The following is a 12,527-nucleotide window of genomic DNA, read 5'->3' as shown; positions in this document are numbered from 1 at the left end:
AGGAAACCTCACGGAGTTCAAGGGGGCTTCTCCTCAAACCCACTTGCATGCCTAAAGGGCCAGGCGAGGCTTGGAGTTTTCCCGGAATTACACCTTATCTTAAGACTGCAGAGCTCAGTTCCTTTGGGGGTGGGGTGGAAATGGCAGCTTTGGAGTGAGACCAGTATAGTATATTACGGGTTTTAGGTCCAATCTCTCCCCAATTTTTTCAGACTCCTTTGCTAAATCTCCAGGAATGTCCCTGGCTGGAGATGGCAAGTGTAGCCACGGCCTTCAGTTGCCCCAGGCAGTGGTGGTGATTTTAACAGTCCATTTTCATCTGGAACGGCCACCTTGGGGCCTTTGGCTTCTAGTGCCTCAGCCTGCTTCATCGCTCTCCCCTGCATGAGGTTCAGAATCTGCAGTAACATATAATGAAATTAGAACATTTATATTTGTTTACCTATGTTTAAACAGGGCTTTTTGCGTGGTGATTCACAGCAGCGCTATCAGCACCCTGCCGGGGTGTGTGTGTGTGTCTGTTTCCCAGGCTCTGAGAGGGAAAATTGAGTATTCGCATCTTTTTAAATTAAAAAAAATGCTCCCTATAAGTACACTTTTATCCTGCCTTCACTCCAGGGACCTCGGGGTGGTGTGCACATAGTTCATGGCCCACTGTTTTATCCTAGCCACACCCCTGTAAGGTAGGTTAGCCTGTGTGAGAGTGACTGGCCCAAGTTCCCCCAGCGAACTGCATGACTGAGTGGGAATCTGAAGCTGTGTCTCTCCAGAACCGGTTTCAGCCACACGTACCCAGTAATTCTTCAAACGGGCCTAAGGAGATTGCTACAGTTTAAAACTTGGTGTCATTTTATTATTGCTAAGGTTGATTTTCATGGACCAGTTTGGGAGATTACTTCTATTAGGGATAATTTCCCCTCGCAGTTCTTAATCCCAGCCCCATTGCATTTTGTTTGTTTTATTTGCAATCTTTACCGTTAGATTCAGATATTGTTAGCATTCAAACATTGTGATGTAATTTGCTTATTGGTTGACTGAATGGTTCTATCATTCTTTTAATCTGACTTGGGGTCCAGTGAGAAGGGCAGAGTATAAATGAAAATAAACTAAACAAATAAAAATAAATCTTGGGTTCCACAAAGGAAGACATGTGGCAGATGTTGTCGTAAAACCTAATGTTAGCAAAAAATACAAATTTCTGTACAGTTTTTTTAACTTCTTTTCAACTATAAAATCAGCAGTAGGACTCTGGTCCCGTTTTTGTGCTCTTTGAGCTCCTAAAGCTTTTTGGAGTCCTGCTCAACACTTTGAGGGAAACTTCGTTTTCTGCTGCTTTGTAACACATGCATTTGTGTTAACGTACTGTTTATGGGCACTCTGTAAAGTAGCAGCTGTTTTCATGATGCGACCATCTCCACTTTTAACAAGTGGTTACCTTTGAAGACTTTCGCTGTGTGTGTGGAGGGGGAAGCACATTGTTTTGACTTGAAAATGTTTGTGTGAACCTAGTGTTTTTGAGCCAATGAGCACTGTTCTAAGTCTACAAGTCTTTCCACATAAAATCCAAATATTTGGAACTGTTTGATATTTTTGTTTCTTCCAGGTGGACTGAGGTCAGGTGAAGCCACAACCTGTCGCCACAATGTTTCTTTACAACCTAACTCTGCAGCGAGCCACTGGTATCAGCTATGCTATCCATGGCAACTTTTCCGGTACTGGACTTAATGTTAACAGTGTTTATTTTTTCTAAACCTGTATACAGTTGTTTTTCTTTAGAGCAGCAGTGATGTTGGAAAAAGTAAAGAGTGTGGATAGGGGTCAGTAAGTGGATGCCAGGGAACACATTGGTGGGCACCACATGGGGGATTTGCTGGTTTAGGGAGTAGGAGATTGAGAGTCTATATGATGCTTTGGGATGCAGGAGTAAACACTCTTCAAAAGGTATGCGGTTGTCCAGTGGCCCACTAATGGCATGTCCATGTTTGACATCCTGATTTCTGGTCACTCAGGCCTGCTAATTAGAGAACAGCTGCTCTTGCATTCGCTGTTCTGTTCCGTACAGTGATGAAAATCCATTTGGTGGGTACTTTAGAACTTAAGCAAAGAGCAGCGTGTACAGTGAGGTCTTTAGATGTCAAGAATTGATGCCTTATAATGCTCCTTCTTTGTGGCAGCCTTCTATGTCTTTATTACTAATCGGCTTCTCCTTATTTTGCTTAGGTACCAAACAGCAAGAGATTGTTGTTTCCCGAGGGAAGATCTTAGAATTGCTGCGTCCTGATCCAAACACTGGGAAGGTTCATACATTGCTGACTGTAGAAGTGTTTGGAATTATCCGCTCCCTTATGGCCTTCAGGTTAACTGGAGGAACCAAAGACTATATTGTGGTGGGCAGTGATTCAGGGCGCATTGTTATCTTGGAGTACCAACCCTCTAAAAATTTATTTGAGAAGATTCATCAGGAAACCTTTGGCAAGAGTGGCTGTCGTAGAATTGTCCCTGGTCAGTACTTGGCTGTGGATCCTAAAGGACGAGCTGTCATGATCAGTAAGTAGGCGCAAAATGAATGAGTGCTAGTCTGAAAGTACTGTTAAGGAGCTGAATGGGAGATTGCAGAGATATTTCACTCATATTATACCAGGGAGCTTGGGAAGAGTGAGTGGCTTTTCTGAGCCCAGTTAATATGCTTGTGGCTCAGGTGATGTTTTGATGTTAGCCACTTCATACCACCAGCCAATAAATGTAATTAAGAATTCTGAAGCCAGTTGTAACTCAGAATAATTCCTTATTCTCTTATTGTGGTTGTTTTCTGCTGTAGTAGTCTATCTGGGTTTGTGTAAACTGAGCCAGTAACAGAGGTAGATCCATTCGCTTTATTGGGGGGAAAAAGGATAAAAGCACAGCCTTGGTTTCGATTACAAAAAAGGTACTTGAGTTCCGTCCATTCGGTGTAATGAGTTTCCTTTTGCCTGAAATGATGATTATGCATTCATGTCTCTTCTCTGAAATATTCCATGAAGTCACTGGATCCATTTCTGATCAGGTTCCCATTGTAAGTAAAGGTTTTCCATTTGCATGCATCTGCCCAAAAGAAAATACTTAGCAGAAGTGCAGTCACAGTGGTTAGATGGAAAGAGGGAAGTGAATAAAATGAATTGGGTGGGAGTGTGTAAGTAATATTACTAATAAAGTTGGCCTATGAAAACAGTCTCTTTAGGTTTGTAATTTGTTCCTTGCCTGTGATGAAAGAAAAATTAGGTTGAGGAGAGGTGATAAAGGAGTGCGTATGTGTTCAACTGAACGGTTATTCCTTAATGCAGGGTTGCACTACGGTGACTGCATGTGTGGGTCTCGTGTTGCTCTGTCATTATGCAGAGGACTGCAAGGCTTTGCCGGCTGCTACTCTTATAGGCAGCTGGGGGAGTACTTATTTGCAAAGCCAGTTCGCCACTGAGATACACACTCTGCTCCTGACATGAAAGGTAATGTTTTCTTTCTTTTGTCTGTAGGTGCCATTGAGAAGCAGAAATTAGTGTATATTCTGAACAGAGATGCTGCGGCTCGACTCACCATTTCTTCCCCATTAGAAGCCCACAAGGCCAACACCTTGGTTTACCATGTAGTTGGAGTCGATGTTGGGTTTGAAAATCCCATGTTTGCTTGTCTGGAAATGGATTATGAGGTACTATGAAGGCTATCTGTCAGTTAGCGTCACCCTAGCTATACATTTGTCTGCTTCTGTGCGTCTTGTCTCACATACAGCTATTACTTAGAAAAACTTTGTTCTGACTTTGCATGTTAACTGTTTTTCATTATCTGTTATACCAGTGATATGTTTCCTGTATGCCAGTCATTAATGTATCCTTAATGAGGTAGAATAGATAGCTGTGGTCCTGACTTGAGTTTCAGGTGTTTGACCTTCTAATGATAAAGTGACCCTTTTATTAAGGGAGTGTACAGCTTGAGTTTGCAGCAGTGGCTTGACCTCAAGGCTGGGGGTAGATCTTGATGAAGAGAGGTGCACTGTGGAATAAGTGATTAGCATGTTGGACTGGAGTAACCAGTGTTCCAATCCTTCTTCTGCCGTGAAGCTCACTGAATGACCTTGGGCTGGGTGCTCCCTGTCAGCCTAACTTTACTTGCAGGATTATTGTGAGGATGAAATGATGGCATGGAAACCATGTACATTTTTCTGAGTGTGTAGTTAGGGCAGGATAAAAATGACACATGCCTGCCTTTTGTGTAACTTGAGATGAAGAGATTCTCCCTTAGGATCCTTGTCCATGTAATATGTTGTGTGACAAAACATCTGTGGGGCAGAGAATCATCTCAACCATGAATTCTTAACGTGCATTTGTTATATTTCCAGCAATGTTTAGAAAGATTAAGAATTCAATACTGGATCGCTACATAAGGCCTTTTGGGTGAGGAGGAGAGAAGAGTATGCGACTTACGAAGTGACTTACAAAGTTGTGTGACTTACAAAGCTGAGAGTGGTAGGATTCCTTAGCAGCTGGTTGCTAGATGAGAGTGGGGAGGGGAGAATAGACATGTACCCAAAAGTAGAGCCTTGCTACCCCAATGAGTTTGGTAGCAATAGTTGCCAGGAAGTTCTAAATAAGGAGTGTTTAGGGAGGAGTCCCCCCTCCCCCGACGTTCCTACCCCATATTCTGTCATTGTGGCTGCATTTTTTTCTTGACCAGAAGAGCATCAAGTGACAGATTCCCCTGAGGAAACTGCAGAACTCTGAAGCTGTTGCATGTGTCCTGGGAGAGGAGAGCATTCCCTTAATTCTTTTGAGGGTCTTAGCAGAACCTCAGTACGGTGGAAGCTGCCAGTGGGAGCCAGTGTGGCGGATTCTGATCTGGAGAACCAGGTTTGATTCCCCACTCCTCCACATAAAGCCTGCTGGGTGACCTTGGGCTAGTCACAGCTCTTAGAGCTCTCTCAGCCCCACCTACCTCACAGGATGTCTGCTGTGGGGAGGGGAAGGTGATTGTAAGCCGGTTTGATTCTTCCTTATGTGGTAGAGAAAGTCGGCATATAAAAATCAACTCTTCTTCTTCTTGTCCAAGAGTGGCATAAACAGGTAGGTGGCTTTAGGATTGATAGGAACTTAGTTGTGCTTGTAAGGAGGCAGCTGCTTCTTGCATCAGGTGAGGGGGTGAGTGTTAAATTGGAGGAGACAGTTATTCAGGCTTTGAATTGCTGGACACTTGGCAGTGATTTTCATGGTTTTTGAGCCAATTGGTACATTTCTGAACCTCTGTTCTGTGTTAGTGTGTGTATGTTACAGATACTCACTTTAAAAGTTTGTGTAGATTTCAAGTGTCCTGTTCTACAGTCAAAGTATGAAATTGATTTCTAGCTGACTTAAAAAAATTCCTTCCAGGAAGCTGACAATGATCCTACAGGAGAAGCAGCAGCCAATACCCAGCAGACTTTGACATTTTATGAGTTGGATCTGGGTTTGAATCACGTGGTGAGGAAATACAGTGAACCCTTGGAGGAACATGGCAACTTTCTTATAACAGGTACCACCATTTTCAAGGGAAAAGGCATCAGACCTGTACTCAGTGAATTGCTGGAGATTATGTCATGCTCTCATCATACTTGATTTGATACGGGAGTAGAGTTGCAATATTTCTGGAAATGTTTAGAGCAATGGGAGGAGAGGTTTTTTCCTGCAAAAAGGACATTGGGGGAGATTGAAATACACACAAAAACATTTAATAGGGTTTTTTCAGTGCTTCCCCAGATCTCCCTATTTTTTCATCTAGTGACGAACAGGAGCTTCCTGATCTGAGATACCAGCGAAGTTTGGAAGGAGTGGGAGTGGTGCTGTGACTGGGTTGCGCAGCAGTTTAAGTTAATGCTGCTGAACAAAATTAGTTTTATTGGTTAAACTCATTCCTTTAACAACTTCGAGTAGTCACTTCTTAGTGTAAAAAAGAATGCAAGCCTTTTGTCTACTTTCAAATGGGTGCATTCTCTGAGTGATCTGCAGGAGCTTTAACTTCTTATAAAATGTTGATGTTTTTTAGTCCCTGGAGGCTCTGATGGTCCAAGTGGAGTGCTGATTTGCTCAGAAAACTACATCACCTACAAAAACTTTGGTGACCAACCAGATATTCGATGTCCTATTCCCAGGAGAAGGGTAAGAATCTTTTGGCATCTCAGATACTCTCTAGGCAGCTGGAAAAAGAAAGTGGGGAGTTTGTGTTGGAGGATGTATTATGGCTTATGTATGTGTGAACAGAAAAGAGCTGAATGCTTACAGTAATAGAAGGGTTAATTTAGTTTCTACCACTTGAATAGACTTTGGAATCCTTGAGGAAAGTGCTGGGGGTGGCATCTTCTGTATGCCACATTCTGCACCTCATGTTACCATTTTTGTCCTTACTCCACCAGTGAATGAGTTGACTCAGTGTGGAAAGCCCGCAGTGTCCTCCTCCGATGGTTATGCTCTTAATAAATTCTTTACAATCTGAAACTGTAATGAAAACTATATAAAGTTCTGATTGCTGATACTGTGGCCAGTTGAGAAGGGAAATCCTAATATTATTTAATCCTAATTAATCCGAATATTTAAATGTGTGTACCCTGTTTTACTCAAAATTGCTGGTATAGTAAAATCCACTCTTATCATCACACAATTTATCTGGCCCTTAATAATAAAAAAAAACTTGGGCAGGTCTCAGTCCTTTTCCCAGGCAGAAGTTCTTAAGTGCCACGGGCAATGGGAGGACAGGGCTGAGCAGCTGATCTTGCTCTGGCCTAGCTGAAGCCCCTGTTCTCCCCGGGGGAAGCAGTCACATCTGAGTTCTAAGCAGAAAATCTTATTCAAGGCAGAGCTGAGAAGTTGATCTCCACTAACTTAAGGTTGGAAAAGCTGCTCGCATTTGCAGCACAGCTGAGTTTTCAGCATTGGAATGGCCTGATATGATGAGGTTATGTCTCTTCTCTGACGTTTGCCGTGGAGATGACATTCACTTCTGATCAGGCTGCCTGAAGACAAGTTGCTTTGGAAGTGAAAGTTTGAGTATTGTCACTGTATGCTTGCGTGTGAGTCTTGCAGAAGAGAGGAAGGTGGCTTGATAGGGCTGGAGTGCTTCATATCAGAAGGTGCAGAAATTCGAGTAAGAGAAATAAAAAGGCTTTGGGGCAGCAGGAGGTGAGGTTTTGCAAAACAGATGGATTGAGGAAGAGGAATGTGATGGGAGAAGAGAGGGGATATATTTGTGATGGAGAATTTTTATCAAGTAAAAGGACTAGATGCTTGATCTTGATGCAGATTATGTGCAGAGCTAGTACAGAGAGTGAAAACATCTGTGGTAAGAGAGAGATGAGGTTGCCAGAGGAGTTCTGCATCTAATGGAAAGAAAGGTGAAGCCAGTAAAGAGGTACAGAGAAAGAGATTTTGGAAATGTCCAAAAGGAACCTGTGGTAGGTTTCAGTGACTTGCTTGGTTGGATGTAGGAGAATAAGAAAGGGGACCAAGTACCTCAGATACAAGTGCATGGCAGCGTGTTGACCTTCCAGCAATGCCGGGGACGTATGGGATGGAAAAGAGCTTGGTAAAAAAAATGAGGTACAGGTAAAGTCATCCTGGAGAAAGTGTTTGGAGACTGCAATAAGGGGCTGGATTCTGCCAGGAAGAAGGATAGGGGGTGGATGAGGTTACAGATATCTGGGACTTCGGAAGGTAGAAATAATTCACCCGAAATGGTTGCAGAAAAATATTGGAACGGTGGGCAGTTTGGAGCACTAAGTTAGGCTGCCTTTTGTTTTTTGGTGTCTTATACTGTGTTCCCTTTAACAGAATGACTTGGATGACCCTGAGAGAGGCATGATTTTCGTCTGCTCTGCTACACACAAGACCAAGTCCATGTTCTTTTTCCTGGCTCAGACAGAGCAAGGTGATATCTTCAAAATCACTTTGGAAACTGACGAGGACATGGTAAGTCTCAGTGATGCTTTTGCTGTGGTGTGAGTGGGAAAGAATCTAGATTGCTTGGCTGAACTGAGCCAATCCAACTCTCACAGTAACTCCTTTGTGGTGGTTTCAGGTCACAGAGATTCGACTAAAGTACTTTGACACTGTTCCTGTAGCTGCTGCCATGTGTGTGCTGAAAACCGGTTTCCTGTTTGTGGCTTCTGAGTTTGGCAACCAGTAAGGAAAATCTCTAATTTCCTTCTCAGGCTGTGCTCAAATGTTTCAGCTTGGCATTCTGCAAGCATACGTATACCCTTCGCTGCCGTTAGGGAGCCCTTTCCTCCAAATCTGGTGATTGTTAAAGTGTGGCAAATGGGAGTGGGGGGAGGGAGAACCTGTGCCCTGTCATAGGGGAGGGGAGGGGCTGGCTAGCTAGTTGGGTGGAAGAGCTGGGGTAGCAGCTGAAAGCCTCATCTTGTAGGTTTTAAAAGTTCTACATCTGACTTGTTTCAGAACAAATGGGGCAGGGGCCATAATCCAGGGGTCCACAAATTAGGGCTGGCCTTGAAGTGAAGTGCTGTTGCAGCACTGATCCTCTTCCCCAGTTCCATGATCAGGAGGAAGACGGGGGTTTCTTCGTTCTTGCCTGAAACAGGGAGGAGGCACTTGCTATGGCAAGCAGACAGCCCTCTGCTGTAATTGAGTGATGAAAATGTCACTCTTTGACAGTTTCAGAAAATAAAACAATTGGCATTTGTTCAACACTAGCAGGAGCAAAACAGTGGGTTAGTTTCCATCTGAAGGCAGCCTTTTGTGTTACTGCTGTTCTTGCCTTGCACCTCCAGAGTGATGTTAACCCCATTGTATGATGCTCCCATAACTGGAAGGGAAAAACAAAGGGTTATATAGCTCCCTGTACTGTTTGCCTTGCCTAGAAGGAGTTGGACCAGGGCTTTCAATACAGACAACTAAGTCTTTTCTTGGCTCATAGGTTTTGTTCAAGCAAACAGTCTTGGCAATTGTCCAGAACCGAAATAGTAAAGTGTTAGTTGGAGCCAACCAGTTTTGGCTCCAACCACTGGTGAAAAAGGGAGGAAGGGGTCCTTGATCACCAGAGAGGCTATTCTAGGGGTCATGTAGCCCACCTGGATAGAAATCATGTGAGACGGGCTGGTAGTAAGAAAGGGAATTGAGTGAGACTAAGGGGGAAAGTGGCTAGGTCCAAACCTTTGTGAGGAAGACCATAGGCTTCCCCTCATCAGTAGCACTGCTGCAGTCTCTGTCGTAGGTTTGCCTGAAATAAATGAATAGATAGCCACATTGGTCCATACCCAAAAACGAAAGCTGTGTAATACTTTTTATTAAGACCAGCCAGAATAATACAATACAGTGTTCAACCTTTTGAGTGAACCAGAACTTTTAGTCAGTCTAGGTGGTGCTCTTAAAAAGAGAGAGAGAGATCTCACATCAACATCCCATGCAGAATGCTTGGCTGACCTCAGGGGGTGACTAGTGTCAGGTTGCGCTCTTGCCATGCCGGGAATGAGAAACAGAAAACAGAAGCCTTCCCATCAAAAATGTAACAACCAATAGTTGATCAAATGTATCTCACATTGGCAGTTACCTGTACCAAATCGCTCACCTGGGAGATGATGATGAGGAGCCAGAGTTTTCCTCTGCCATGCCCCTGGAGGAAGGGGACACTTTCTTTTTCCAGCCACGGCCTCTTAAGAACCTGGTGTTGGTGGACGAGCTGGACAGCCTGTCTCCGATATTATGCTGTCAGGTATAGTGCATTTTACAGTCCATGTCTATTCTTTATCCATTTGGACCAGACATTCACTGTTGCCTTTAGATGTTGAGCAGTGCCTAATTCGCTGTACCCTGGCATGACTCTGTGGGGCTTCAGAAATGCAAGGCCACTGGGATTTATCTTGTTAATCATGTTTGTGTCTTCCTATTCTTGTAAGTTGTTCAGGGCCATGTTTTGCATTTAATTGCCTATTATCAGCCTCTCAGCAGAAGTACAGAATTGTTCTTTGAAGAGTGGTTTGTTACCCATATAGCTGAGTGGCTGTGTACGGTGTTGGACCACAAAGATCAGGTTCTAGTCTGCTGCACTACACCAGACCTTTCTTTTGCTGTATTATTTTTTCTACAGGAAAGGAGGGAGCAGCCTTATGATACTAGTAATTTAATTGATGTAGTTCTTCCACCCCTGCTAGTTGTATCTTTACTAGAAGTGGGTGTTGGAAGGGAGTTAATTTTGTCACAGCAAAAGAAAGGCAGCCACTGGCTTCTCTGTATAGATAACCCCCTGAGACAAAAGATTCAAGACTAAATCTAGAAGGTAGACATTGGCAGCCCTGGGTCGTAAATTCAGTCTATTGCACAATTCTGGTAGATATGAAATTGTGTGGGGTGATTTTGGAGTGCTCACACTCTGCCTAAACCATTAAAGGGTGCTGCTGTTTTCTGAATAAGCTTCATGTGGATGTGGTGGCTCACCAACCAATGTCGGTTCCATTTTACATGCCCCAGTATTCTAAGAATGTTGAGGGATAACTAGATTTAGCGGTTGACAGCTGTGTACCATGGTGTTGTGCGCTGCTTCCTGGGAAGCTGTTCGTGTGTCCAGCCAGTTGCAGTATGATTTTTCCACCAAACTGTATGTGGATATCAAAAATCCCAGTGAAGTAGAAGTGGTAAAGCATGTCTCATTATGTGGCTGAAAGATAAACTACCCTTATGCATTTGCTGTGAGCTTAATTCATAGTAACTGTTCATAGCAATCTGCTGATGTGGTTGATCCTAACAAAGGCTTGGGCTGCTACTGAGAGTATTCTACTGAGAGTATTCTCAATCTCCTTACGCCCTTTCTGTGTATAATACTAGTATTATAATAATACATGCGCTATTCATAACAATTATAGTAAAATGTTGTGGCTTTCCAGTAAGATGAAATAGAAGGAATAACTGGTTATAATGGGGCATCCCCCCCAGTTGATTAATTTTGGCTCTGTTTGGCTTTGTTGACAGATAGCTGATCTGGCTAATGAAGATACACCCCAGTTATATGTGGCCTGTGGAAGGGGACCTCGATCGTCGTTGAGGGTCCTAAGACATGGACTTGAGGTAAGAAGGCCAGTGGAGAAGCAGGCAGTTGCTAATGACCATACTACATGCCAGTCTTGCATTAAGACTCGCAGCCTTAGGGGGCAACAACATCAGGCAGTGAAACCACTTACTGTGTGGGCTTTTCTTTGGATTGCATCTTCATCCAGCCTTGTTGAGCAAACAGCATTGCCTGATATTGTAACCTGATCAAAATGGCAGGAGAGGCAGGGTACAAAATATTTTCAACAACCAAATCAGTGCCTTTATGAATCTGTTTTGGGATTTTCTTTGAGTTGTGGTCACCTCCGTATTAGCTGAGAAATGAATTTGCTGCCTTTCTTTTGAAGCTGGTCACCATACATTGGGTGACATATGGTTGAGAGTAGGTCCTATTTTATGCACAGTTTGAGTTTTTCCCCTTCAGACGTATATGCCCTTATGACCGAGACAAACCTCCAAGTTATGCCATCAGAAGTCATGCAAGACCTGTAGCTTGATTGACAGGCCCGTGCTTTGTAAACAGAAAGTTCAGTCCCTGGCACCTCCCACTCAGAGGACCTGGCAAGAGCGATTGGAATAAATACTTTGTTTGGCAGGCCAGTGGTCTGATGGGGCAAAACAACTTCAAAAGTTCATAGTGGTACTCAGGAATGGGGGCTGCAGCTTCAGGTCTCTCCTTTGCAGTGCCAGTCTTCATTTGCTGGAGAAAATGTCTGGTCTGAGCTGTAGCTATAATACAAAATTTTCTATTTTCCTAGGTATCTGAGATGGCTGTCTCAGAGTTGCCTGGTAACCCCAACGCTGTCTGGACAGTGAGGAGACATGTTGAAGGTAAGAGCTCTTGTTGTGTATGATATCAGGAAAAGGTTGTGCCAAGTTAATACACTCAAAATTCAGAGCTGGGGTCCAGAATTTTGCTGGTTACTTCAAAGCCATCTTGTTTGGTTCAAACAGCTTGCGACCCAGAGTCGAGAGAGTGTCTGCTATTTCTCCAAATCAGTTTTCAGGACTACTGCCTGCATTAAGTTCAAAATGCAAGTTCAAGTCCTGTCTTTGGAAGAAATTGGAACTGTTATGTGGAAATTACAAAGCAGGCCAGAAATCTGCAGTGTTTGAGATTTGAGAAGCTGTATGCAGCTCCTCAGTCTGCTATTTCTCACAGTATGTCAGCATCTGCTTCTGGCTGTATATGGACTATAAGGAAGCATATGTTGTGTGAAAGCAACTGTTTTGCCTGTACTGTGGGATTCTGGGACCTGCTGGTGATGTGGTGTATTCTGTTTAGGGCTTATTTGGCAATGTTGCCCTTGAAAGGCATAGGCATGGTCATCCTTAACTAGTTCCATTGCATTATCACTGGCACCTGTGTTGGATCAATTCACGAAGCCCACCCAGCAGGAATTGCCTCTGTGGGATAACCCTTGGCTTGCTACCCATCTTCTGGTTCCAACGCCCAGTTCCTGAAATCAGTGC

At 43.6% G+C, this 12,527-nt stretch overlaps 1 protein-coding gene and 2 non-coding genes across 3 annotated transcripts in view; all 3 read left to right on the top strand.

Annotated features, from left to right (window-relative positions):
• Nucleotides 1-1,603: 1,603 nt before the first annotated feature.
• SF3B3 (splicing factor 3b subunit 3) overlaps nucleotides 1,604-12,527 on the top strand; it is a 37,918-nt gene continuing 26,994 nt past the window's right edge. The window contains exons 1-10 of the mRNA XM_056862666.1: nucleotides 1,604-1,712; nucleotides 2,221-2,547; nucleotides 3,510-3,682; nucleotides 5,394-5,535; nucleotides 6,046-6,158; nucleotides 7,824-7,961; nucleotides 8,071-8,174; nucleotides 9,558-9,723; nucleotides 10,977-11,072; nucleotides 11,813-11,885. Coding sequence (XP_056718644.1) covers nucleotides 1,643-1,712; nucleotides 2,221-2,547; nucleotides 3,510-3,682; nucleotides 5,394-5,535; nucleotides 6,046-6,158; nucleotides 7,824-7,961; nucleotides 8,071-8,174; nucleotides 9,558-9,723; nucleotides 10,977-11,072; nucleotides 11,813-11,885 — 1,402 coding nt within the window. The 5' untranslated portion in view covers nucleotides 1,604-1,642. The remainder of the gene's footprint in view (nucleotides 1,713-2,220; nucleotides 2,548-3,509; nucleotides 3,683-5,393; nucleotides 5,536-6,045; nucleotides 6,159-7,823; nucleotides 7,962-8,070; nucleotides 8,175-9,557; nucleotides 9,724-10,976; nucleotides 11,073-11,812; nucleotides 11,886-12,527) is intronic.
• Nucleotides 2,966-3,047, top strand: LOC130489247 (small nucleolar RNA SNORD111). The gene has a single exon (XR_008933831.1). It is a non-coding gene; the product is annotated as a small nucleolar RNA SNORD111 (small nucleolar RNA).
• Nucleotides 6,935-7,008, top strand: LOC130489248 (small nucleolar RNA SNORD111). The gene has a single exon (XR_008933832.1). It is a non-coding gene; the product is annotated as a small nucleolar RNA SNORD111 (small nucleolar RNA).

This window comes from Euleptes europaea, chromosome 17, assembly GCF_029931775.1.
Source record: "Euleptes europaea isolate rEulEur1 chromosome 17, rEulEur1.hap1, whole genome shotgun sequence".
Lineage (NCBI taxonomy): Eukaryota > Metazoa > Chordata > Lepidosauria > Squamata > Sphaerodactylidae > Euleptes > Euleptes europaea.
The sequence above is the reverse complement of the archived record's forward strand: the minus strand, read 5'-3'. Positions and strand labels throughout refer to the sequence as shown.